Source organism: Pantherophis guttatus, chromosome 4 (assembly GCF_059756535.1).
Source record: "Pantherophis guttatus breed Tessera chromosome 4, ASM5975653v1, whole genome shotgun sequence".
Taxonomy (NCBI): Eukaryota; Metazoa; Chordata; class Lepidosauria; order Squamata; family Colubridae; genus Pantherophis; species Pantherophis guttatus.
In genome coordinates, this window is record NC_142066.1 from 21,218,830 (window position 1) to 21,230,725 (window position 11,896).

The window sequence follows — 11,896 nt, forward strand, 5'->3', positions numbered from 1 at the left end:
TACACTTCCATACTAGGATATATTAGATATTTCACAAGAAGAGGCCTTCACTCCCCTGCTTGCAACAGAATACCTTATGCCACCAGGCTTGAAATTTTGGACTTAGACAAGTTAGAACTACATTGCCTTCAGTCTGACCTAAGCGTAGTACATAAAGTTATCTGCTACAATATCCTACCTGTCAATGACTACTTCAACCACAACAATACATGAGCACACAATAGATACAAACTTAAGGTAAACCGCTCCAAACTTGATTGCAGAAAATACGACTTCAGCAACAGAGTGGTCAATGCCTGGAATGCACTAACTGACTCTGTGGTTCCATCCCCAAGCCTCCAACAATGTTAACCTTAGACTGTTCACCCCATTCCTAAGAGGTCTGTAAGGGGGATGCATAAGCATACAATCGTGCCTACCCTCCCTGTCCTATTGTCCCCATTTATTTGTATCCATTTCATAATCATGCTTATACTTATACCTGTGATCTTATATGTACAAACCAAATAAATAAATAAAAATAAATATCTATAAATACATTTGTGCTATTGTTGGTTTATTTATACAATTTGTTCTGAGATATCTAAATCACAGGGGCAAGCAACATGGAATACCAATAAAAGTGTACATTGTATCTTGGGTTAAATGTCCACATTTAACTATAAAGAATATCAAGCAAACAAAAAGATTTCTTAAAACTTTCTTTTCATGAGCTGATGTTTTTTGTTCAGTTCAGGTCTCATCACAATGATAAAACACTTGGGAAGAAAGATGCACACCAATAAGCCAGCACTGGAGGAGATCATGGAGAAGATCTCCACAGCCAACATATATTTTCCCCTAGTGCTTAGGTAGGTTGGAATAAAGCACAGCCAAACACTGCAGAAGACCAACATGCTGAAGGTGATGAATTTGGCTTCATTGAAACTGTCAGGTAACTTCCTAGCTAGAAAAGCAGCAGAGAAGCTAAGAAGAGCAAGAAAACCCATAAAGCCCAAAACACAGTAGTACATGACCGAGTCTTCATTGCATTCCATAATGATTTCTTCAGTCATTGACTTCATATCAAAATCTGGGTATGGTGGGGATGTTATCAGCCACACAGCACAAAAACCTATTTGGATAAGGGAACAAGTGAGAAGAATGAAACTTACCATTCTTCCCCCCACCCATTTCCTCAATCTGGAACCAGGTTTGGTGGCCATGAATGCTAGAACCACAACAAAGGTTTTGGCCAGGACACAAGAAACTGCCACAGAAAAGACGAGGCCAAAAGCTGGTTGTCGAAGGAGGCACACAACCTTATTGGGTCTTCCAATAAATAGAAAGACACAAAGGAAAGAGAGGAGAAGAGAAACTAGAAGTGTATAAGTGAGATTTCGGTTGTTAGCTTTGACAATGGGAGTGTCCTTGTGTTTCATGAAGATGGTGATGACCAAAGATGTCATTAAAAAAAAGCAAAGAGAAAGAACAGTCAGACTGATACCCAAAGGTTCTCCATAGGACAAAAATGTGATCTGCTTTGGAATACAGGTATTTTTGTCAGGGTTCGGATAATGGTCTTCTGGACACCGAAAGCAGTCATCCATGTCTGAAAAAGAGCACAATAGAGTGGACATAGTGGATTAGAGACCATGTTGCACTCTCATGGCTTAGTCTCATTATGTTTGGAAATTCCCTACCTTTCTCCTTGGATATTTCCCGCTCTGGACATGGAAGGCAATTATAACAGCAAAATGATTCCCCTTCTCTCTTGGCCTTGCTGTATCCTGCCTCACAGGGATCATTGCACCTAGAAAAAGGTGATCCCTATTCATGAATGAAGAAGAAGTTTTTAAGGTACAGAAGGGAAAGGAAGAGCTTGAAGAGATATTATTACTGGGTAATCAACAGATTAAGGAGGGAATGATAAACTAAGAACCTTCCCAGATATACCATATAGGAAACATGATCAAATGAGCTAATTTTACCTTACTGTAGGGCTATTAACAGATTATTGGAAGTATTATTTCCTGCCATCCCTTTTACAACCTCAGAATGTTGAGTGGTTCCTTTCTGTGGTTTCTTTCTCTGCCCATTATGCACTTTCTTAAAATATTGTTAGCTAGGCAGCATCTCTTCACCTCCTCTCAACCTACCCCAAGGTCTTCCAAGATCATTCTCTCAGTGATCACTCCATTAAGAATCATGAAGTAATATAAAGACTTTGAGACCAATTGTTCTACAACTAATTTGTTAAATATCCAAGGTCCTCTGAAGCTGTCATGGAACCACCTTTTCCACAACATTCCTCTAAAAGGGAGGTTTGATACTTAACAAAAATTGGTCAGTATGGTGGGTTCTAGCAATAACCTTTTTAGTAGGAGGCAGATCAGGGCTTTGTTAAGAGGTAAAGGGATACTTCACTCAAAGATGAATTAACTATTATTAGAACCCACTCATGCAACATTTCCAAGCCACTTTAACAGGTAAGGTGTCAGGTTCCAAGCATGTACAGTGCACACTATGCCAAAAGGAGGCATGGGATAAGTAGAACAGCGCATTCAGGGGGGGGGGGTGATCAGCTGAATAGGTTGTAAAAAAATCCTTTTAAAAGTAATAAAAATGGCTCTGCTGGGATCATAAGACCTTTTTTTACCATTTAAAAGCATTTTTAAAAAGAAGTGGCAAACGGGTGACCAGGAGATTGGGTATGCATGGACAGGTGGGGCAGGGATTTTTGCAGCCACCATCACTACCGGATCGGCTGATCCGGTCTGAACCAGGAACATTTCACCCCTGGTTTACAGGCCAACTGAAAGCCAGGATTACTTAAGGTCTGCTGACTGGGTACAGAGGTTGAGACAAAGGAATGCAAAATTGGAAAAACAACAACAACAACAACAACAGCAGCAACAACAACACACACACAGTCTTGCACACTCTGAGAGTGTGACATGCTCCTGTATCCCTCACATATCTCAAGACTTAAAATGGACACCTAACATCAAAAACATCATTAGAAAAGCACAACAAAGTATGTTCTTTCTGCGCCAACTCAGAAAGCTCAAAGTGCCCAAACAGCTGCTGATTATAAATTTAAAAAAAATTCTTTAAAAAAAAAACAGCTGCTGATTCAGTTCTATAGAGGAACTATTGAGTCTGTCATCTCCATAACTCCATAACTGTCTGGTTTGGCTCTGCAACCAAACAAGACAAACACAGACTTCAACGGATAGAACTGCAACAAAAAAACAAAACAAAATCCAACAACAACAACTGCTACCAACCTGCCTTCCATTGAGGATCTCTATACTGCATGAGTCAAAAAGAGGGCTGTGAAAATATCTACAGATCTCCTCACAGAGTGGTGAAATCTAATTTTTTTTACTACCGGTTCTGTGGGCGCAACTTGGTGGGTGTGGTAGGGGAAGGATATTGCAAAATCTCCATTCCTTCACCACTCCTGGGCGAAGGATATTGCAAAATATATAAAAAGAATGTATTACTATTATTCTTCTCTTCCTTCCTAGTATCTATCTCTTCCCACTTATTACTATAACCATGTTGCTTGTTTCTTTCAATTTATATTGTTTTTACTTGTTTCCTGGTACGATTTGATAGCTTATTAGTAACCTTGACTATCATTAAGTTGTATCTTTTTATTCTTGATGAATGTATTTTATTCTCCTTATGTACACTGAGAGCATATACGCCAAAGACAAATTCCTTGTGTGTCCAATCATACTTGGCCCATAAAGAATTCTATTCTATATGCACCCCAATCATTCCTGAGGGAAGAAGCTGGGCACCCAAGACACTTTAGCTTCACTAGTTCTTAGTGCTATAGATAAGAGTGGAGCTTTTACATCAAAACGATGGTTCCTATTGTCCATTCTTGGTTTTGAGTATATAGTGGGACAAAGCAAAGGGTGCCGTTTTTTATGCCAAATATGGGAAATGTCGACATTCCTATAGATATTCCCCACCCCTAGCTTCTGTAGGTTAGCACAGGAACAAAATTATGGGACTTCTGTCAACAAAGATAATATTTTACCTACATAGATAAAAGACTAATTATTCTACAACTAATTCGTTAAAAATCCAAGGTCCTCTGAAGCTGTCATGGAGCCACCTTTTCCACAACATTCCTCTAAATGGGAGGTTCGATACTTAACAAAAATTGCCCAGTATGTAGGTTCTAGCAATAAGCTTTTATTTTAATAGGAGGCAGATCAGGGCTTCGTTAAGGGGTAAAGGAATACTTCACTCAAAGATGAATTAACTATTATTAGAACCCACTCACAAGATTTCCAAGCCACTTTAAAAGAGGTAAGGTGTCAGGGTTCCAAGTAACACCCCCAAGGAAAGAAGACTCTGAGGCTAGAAGTTCTTCAAAGTTCCATTTTATTAGAGATGTCATATGGGCACATCTGGGAAAATGCAAATCTGAAAGCTTCCAGGTTTTCCCCACTCATAGAAAAAATCCAAGTCCCTGCACAGCACCCACATGTCCATCACATGGCCCAATCGATGCAGTGTTCCAAATGGAGAGGCCTCCGAGTCACACCCCTCCAGGTGCAGAAATGTCAACATTCCTATAGATATCCCCCACCCCTAGCTTCTGTAGGTTAGCACAGGAACAAAACTATGGGACTTCTGTCAATAAAGATAATATTTTATCTACATAGATGTAGGCAGACAAATCTAGATTCATATATCTAACCTGATTAAAGCCTACTGGCCATGTGATAAAATCCACAGAGACATTGAAGAACTTGTCTGGAGGCGATGTAGGATCTACTGCTCCAACTTTGACCCTAAGAAAGGACTGGTTGGGGAATGTGATCCAGTTGATAATATCAAATCCACCAATGATTTTTCCATTTTCATCAAAGGAAATCTTTTCACTAACACTGTTGTTGAATCTGGCATTTCTCAGAAAATAATGAAGCTAAAGAAGATGAGGGAGGGAGGGAGGAAGGAAGGAAATTTATTTGTTTTATTCTAGTTTTTAGACCAGCATCAAACAAATATCATAGCAATTACTCCTAAATATACAAATAAAATACCAAACTTCTAATATTCTAATATAGTATTTCATAGTTATTAATATAGAATTACAGAATATAAAATGTAAAACAGTGAAAAATCTATATAGCAATAGCACTTAGACATGTATCGCTTCACAGTGCTTTACAGCCCTCTCTAAGCTGTTTAAAGACTCAGCATTTTGCCCCCAACAATCTGGGTCCTCATTTTACTGAGCTTAGAAGGATGGAAGGGAAAAAATGTGGGCATTATAGAAGACCAACCTTTTTAGGGGAGATATTCTATTTGTAATATCCATAAAGCATGATGGATGGGTCCATTCATAACAATCATTGCTAACAAGTCACTATTCACATTTCAGGGTGAAAAATGGTCAACTCTATAGTGAATGATTTCTTCTTTGAAATAAACAGGGTTGGAAAAGGGAAATTATAATAACCTGTGTCTTTCTTAAGTAAGAATCTCACTATTATAGCAATAGCACTGAGACTTACAGTGCTTGACAGCCCTCTCTAAGCGGTTTACAGAGTATTGCCCCCAACAATTTGGGTCCTCATTTTACCCATCTTAGAAGGATGAAAGGCTGAGTCAACCTTGAGCCTGATGGGCTTTGAACTACTAAATTGCAGGCAGCAGAAGTAGCCTGCAGTACTACACTCTAACCAGTGCACCATCGAGGCTCTTATCAGTCCTTTTCCTTCCATTCAAGGTTTGGTTGAGAATGACTTAATCTAAAAGTTGAAAAGTAGGCATGAAAGTATTTTGAACAATCAAAATTCATTGTTCATTTTTTTAAAAAAATATGATAGTGAATCTATTGGAAACTTATAGAATGTTAAATTTCTAAAAGTATATTGAGCATTTTGGATCAAACTCAGTGTAAATATTCCAAGCAAAGCATCTAGAATAAAAGGCTGTTAAGCTGTGTTTCAGCACATAATTCAAAAGTAATGCACTTTTGTAATTTTAATATGAGCATATAAATATTTTAGCTGGTGAAGACATTACTATATTTCACATTTAGACAAAATGTCAATAGCCTTACAGAATATGGCTTGTTAGATTTTATGGACATAAGTTGCAACTACAGATATTGTGAGATTTTGGCATTTTTGTGCTTAAAATCTTACCTGCCACCAGAACTTGTGATTGTGAAACTGTTGCCTTCCTTTTTTTGCTATTATTCTTCCCCTGGATTTGGATAAATACAATGATTGCAAAGCATGTGCCACAGCATAGACTGCATTGTAAATATTGTAGCTTTGGCCTCTCATGTGTGTTTCAAACACAGATGTAGGAAGGGTCACAAGCTTCTCCTGTCCGGTACATTTTTTCTCAGATTTCTCCATTTTTGAGTTTGAGAAGACACAATCAAATGCCTGTTCCCAAAAATCTTTTTGAAAATGATCTTGTTGATTTTTAGTTGGATTTAGGTTTTGAAGAAATCTCTGGAAGTCTTGGACTTCTTTTGTGTGAACTGCAAAGGATAAGGCCCCATGTAGGAAATGGATGTCCCAAGATTTATGAAATGAACTGGAAGTGTAATCTATTTGAGCGGTTGTAACCCAGATTTTTGTCTTCTTTGGTATATCCACTACTTCTGATAATTGGAGGTATGTTCTCAGATGTGATATAGATTCAATTTCACTATAGAAGACTATGACATTGGCTGTACTGTTCATGAGAACTTGGTATATGTGGACTCCTTCACCTATTAGATCATTAAAATCAATGTAAAAATCTACCCTAGGGAACTCTTGTATGAAATCAAAGCAGATGCCATGTTGGGAAAATGTGGGGAGCACCTCCTGTACAAATTTATCTCCCTTGTCATCCTTCACAACAAGAACCCCGATCCAGATCCATCTAAAATACAGCAATAATTGGAGGAGGCCCCTACTTTGGTGAGATTCATCTGGAAACATTTGTTGGAAGAAAACTGCTTGAGTCTCTTTATCCATAAGGGGAGCAGCGCCATAGGTCAACTATAGAAAAGATAAATGTTTGCAATTGCAAAGTTGTATGGGAGCCTCTGTGAATGCACTCAATTTTAGGGTGCTCCTGAGTTTGCATATTGAAACTTTGTCTAAATAATTTTGTTCATTTCATGACTATCTTGGCTTCAATCTTAGTACTCAAGAAATGTTTTTTCTTTCTTGTCAAAGAACTCTTATTGTTTATTTCTTTGTTTTTGAAGAAATATAAAATGACCATTCTAGAAAAGGAAAGAGTAAGTTTGAACTTTAATTCAGTGTAAGAATATTTACCTGTAAAGGAGAGTATTTGTGTCTCGGGACTGAAATGAGACGTCTGTGAGCTTGGTTGGTTGGTTGGTTGGTTGGTTTGTTTGTTTTTGCATACTGAGGATATTACCTAGTTTGGGTAATGAAACATCTGCATGAATACAACCAAGCTCACAGAGCACCAAGGACCTCTCATATTTACCTCTTTCCAATATTCCCATTGTCTGATCAGGTTTATCATTATTTGTGTTCCCCTACTAATCCAATCAAGTATAAATGAATGCTAAACATTATAAGGCTCTCTTCTGTCTACCCCCTTTAATGGATAAACAATTTCCTAGGGAGGGAAACATCTATGGAATCCCAGGACACCCAAAATGCCACAGGTGTTCTTTTTTTCCTCCAGAAAGCTAAAACTTGGGATATACAGGTGAAACTCGAAAAATTAGAATATCATGCAAAAGTTCACTTATTTCAGTAATGCAACTTAAAAGGTGAAACTAATATATGAGATAGATTCATTACATGCAAAGCGAGATATTTCAAGCCTTGATTTGTCATACTTTTGATGATTATGGCTTACAGCTCATGAAAACCCCAAATTCACAATCTCAGAAAATTAGAATATTGTGAAAAGATTCAATATTCTAGGCTCAAAGTATCCCACTTTAATCAGCTAATTAAGCCAAAACACCTGCAAAGGGTTCCTGAGCCTTTAAATGGTCTCTCAGTCTGGTTCAGTAGGAATCACAATCATGGGAAAGACTGCTGACCTGACAGTTGTGCAGAAAACCATCATTGACACCCTCCATAAGGAGGGAAAGCCTCAAAAGGTAATTGCAAAAGAAGTTGGATGTTCCCAAAGTGCTGTATCAAAGCACATTAATAGAAAGTTATGTGGAAGGGAAAAGTGTGGAAGAAAAAGGTGCAGGGATGGCAAGCAGCAGGGATGACCACAGCCTAGAGAGGATGGTCAGGAAAAGGCCATTCAAAAGTGTTGGGGACTTTCACAAGGAGTGGACAGAGGCTGGAGTCAGTGCATCAAGAGCCACCACACACAGACGGATACTGGACATGGGCTTCAAATGTCGTATTCCTCTTGACAAGCCGCTCCTGAACAACAAACAATGTCAGAAGCATCTTACCTGGGCTAAAGAAAAAAGAACTGGTCTGTTGCTTAGTGGTCCAAAGTCCTCTTTTCTGATGAGAGCAACTTTTGCATCTCATTTGGAAACCAAGGACCCAGAGTCTGGAGGAAGAATGGAGAGGCACACACTGCAAGATGCTTGAAGTCCAGTGTGAAGTTTCCACAGTCTGTGTTGATTTGGGGAGCCATGTCATCTGCTGGTGTTGTTCCACTGTGCTTCATTAAGTCCAGGGTAAACGCAGCCGTCTACCAGGAGATTTTGGAGCACTTCATGCTTCCTTCTGCAGACGAGCTTTATGGGGATGCTGACTTCATTTTCCAGCAAGACTTGGCACCTGCCCACACTGCCAAAAGTACAAAAACCTGGTTCAATGACCATGGGATTACTATGCTTGATTGGCCAGCAAACTCACTTGACCTGAACCCCATAGAGAATCTATGGGGCATTGCCAAGAGAAAGATGAGAGACATGAGACCGAACAATGCAGAAGAGCTGAAGGCTGCTATTGAAGCATCCTGGTCTTCCATAACACCTCAGCAGTGCCACAGGCTGATAGCATCCATGCCACGTCGCATTGAGGCAGTAATTGATGCAAAAGGGGCCTAAACCAAGTACTGAGTACATATGCATGCTTATACTTTTCGGAGGTCCGATATTGTTCTATGTACAATCCCTGTTTTATTGATTTCATGTAATATTCTAATTTTCTCAGATTGTGAATTTGGGGTTTTCATGAGCTGTAAGCCATAATCATCAAAAGTATGACAAATCAAGGCTTGAACTATCTCGCTTTGCATGTAATGAGTCTATCTCATATATTAGTTTCACCTTTTAAGTTGCATTACTGAAATAAGTGAACTTTTGCACGATATTCTAATTTTTTGAGTTTCACCTGTACATTAATGCCAAGTCTTCCTTACAGTTCAAATAAATACTTTGGACCTTTAGGATATCTGATCATTTCAAATCTCTGTTTGCTCTTCAAGAAACATTTCTGTCTCCATCCTCCCCACATTGTCAATGCATATTTATTCTTTTTCTCTTTCTATTAACTTTTACCTTTATTTGGAGTTTGAAATTCAGTTGATTACTTCAACCAAGTTAGATCATTAGAACATCTTGTACTTTTGCTATTAACCCAAGAAAAAGTTGACTTCTTGGATGCCATTTCTTCATCTGTGGTCATAAATGCTCACTGAATAACAAGGAATAGATAATGTGTGCCATCTGGATCCAATTAATCAATACTGACTATCAGCCATTTTAAAGTTTCCTTTCTGAGTTATATATACAGACTGAGCTCTTTATCATAAAAGCAAAACAACCCAGGCTTGTTCAGAAATTGCTGTAGAACTTCAACACATCTTACCTGAGGAACTTTGTAGATGCACAGAATGGTCGCCATGTAGAGACAGATGTCTGATCCCCCCATGACTGCAGCTAAAGTGATTGGCGCCCCACAGATGTAGTTAGGGACGAATCTGCCCTGCTTGAAGAGAATCACCATTGAGGCAAGATATGTCCAACTTGGACTGAAATTACTATTATAAAGGTGAAAACCCAGTGTGACATTGGGTAGGATCTGAGCATTTTCACTGATCTCTTTAAGAGCAAAGATTAGGGCAAGTATGAGCTGGTAATTCTGAAAGGATACTCTGCAACAAACATTACATAATATATTAAGAAGGGTGTGGTTTAGAAAATGGAATCTTTCAATAGAATATTCAGTGGAACATATTTTAGTGCAATATGTTTATCTTTCTGCTAGAAACCTAAGAAATGCTTAGGAAAATTGAAGTATGTATATACTACTCCAGAACTTACTTTTAATAATAATAATAATAATAATAATAATAATAATAATAATAATAATAATAATAATAATAATAATAATAATAATATAAGCAAACACTGGCTTGAGGTTGGAAGAGTTATTTTGTAATACATGAGAAATGCCTAGTAGCAAATCATAGATTCCTAGACATTCATTATATTTAGAAGAATGTAACTCTATTTTGTTACAAATAAAATCAACTGAGAAAAGGTAATCACTGCTCTTATATACCATACATATTTTAGTGGTAGTAATTTTATCTGTTTCCACAGTCTATACTTAGAAATAAGTATGATTAAATGCGCTTTGGTCTTTTTATTGATTGATAACTTAGAAGTACGATTAAATGAGTTTTGGTCTATTTATTTGTTTATCCAAACAATCTCAGGGTGATTCTGGGCAGCTTTCAAATAAAAAGTTTTCATCCACTTCATGTGGAAACTGAAATGGAGGTTGACCATAGATTGATACATCTTTTATTAAGAGGGATGTTTCAGACACTTTTTCAATGACAAACTTTCAGGGAAATATTTCGAGTACCATTGTGGCTGAACAGCAAGTTATAGAGGTTGATTATAAATGAAAGATGTACTTACATAACTCCATCTTGAAGTGCCTGAGAAGGATGTTGACTAAAATCAATAGCATCAGAAAATGTTGCGAATACAGAAATAATGCCAGCAATGTTTACATCTCCAAGCTGGTGATATGTGTGACGAATAGGAAGAGGCTCATCCAAGTTACACTTGCACATCACTTGAGGCATTATTGTTAACAGTAACTTCATGAATACTAGAATAGAATAGAATAGAATAGAATAGAATAGAATAGAATAGAATAGAATAGAATAGAATAGAATAGAATAGAATAGAATAACAGAGTTGGAAGAGACCTTGGAGATCTTCTAGTCCAACCCCCTGCCCAGGTAGGAAACCCTATACCACTTCACACAAATGGTTATCTTCTTAAAATTTCCAGAAGTTGTTCCAACTTCTGGAGGCAAATTGTTCCACTGATTAATTGTTCTAACTGTCAGGAAATTTTTCCTTAGTTCTAAGTTGCTTCTCTCCTTGATTAGTTTCCACCCATTGCTTCTTGATCTACCCTCAGGTGCTTTGGAAAATAGTTTGACTCCCTCTTCTTTGTGGCAACCCCTGAGATATTGGAACACTGCTATCCTATTCTATCAGTTCTATTCTAGAACTGTGTTGGCTTTTTTGACAGCTGCTGCACAGTGCTGGCTCATATCTAAATGATTGTCCACCAGGACCCTAAGATCCCTCTCACAATTACTACTATTGAGCAAGGTACCACATATACAGTACCTGTGCATTTTGTTTTTCTTGCCTAAATGTAGAACCTTACTTTTTTCACTGTTGAATTTCATTTTGTTAGATAGCACCCAATGTTCAAGTCTGTCAAGATCCTTCTAACTAACTAGCATCTTCCATACGCCTCTTCTTTCTTTGTATAAATGCCCCTGTTGGGCATCCTTGAAATAGATCAGACTGACCTGCCTTCGTGCGATGTTTTTCAGACAAAAATAGAGAATGTAACATGCTACCAACTTAAATCACAGAGCTTTGTGGCATCCAGCCATGGTTTGGAATATCATGGGGATCATTAATAGCATTCTTCAG

The 11,896-nt window shown here is 38.0% G+C and overlaps 1 protein-coding gene across 1 annotated transcript; it reads right to left on the bottom strand.

Moving 5' to 3' along the window:
* Positions 1 to 692: 692 nt before the first annotated feature.
* LOC148113874 (vomeronasal type-2 receptor 26-like) lies at positions 693 to 1,619 on the bottom strand. The gene has a single exon (XM_087893500.1). The coding sequence runs from the start codon at positions 1,617 to 1,619 to the stop codon at positions 693 to 695; it is 927 nt and encodes a 308-aa protein (XP_087749626.1).
* Between the last annotated feature and the right edge of the window lie 10,277 nt (positions 1,620 to 11,896).

Coding starts and splice junctions, on each gene's coding strand:
- LOC148113874 (XM_087893500.1), bottom strand. CDS start 1,619: ATGTCCACTCTATTGTGCTCTTTTTCAGACATGGATGACTGCTTTCGG.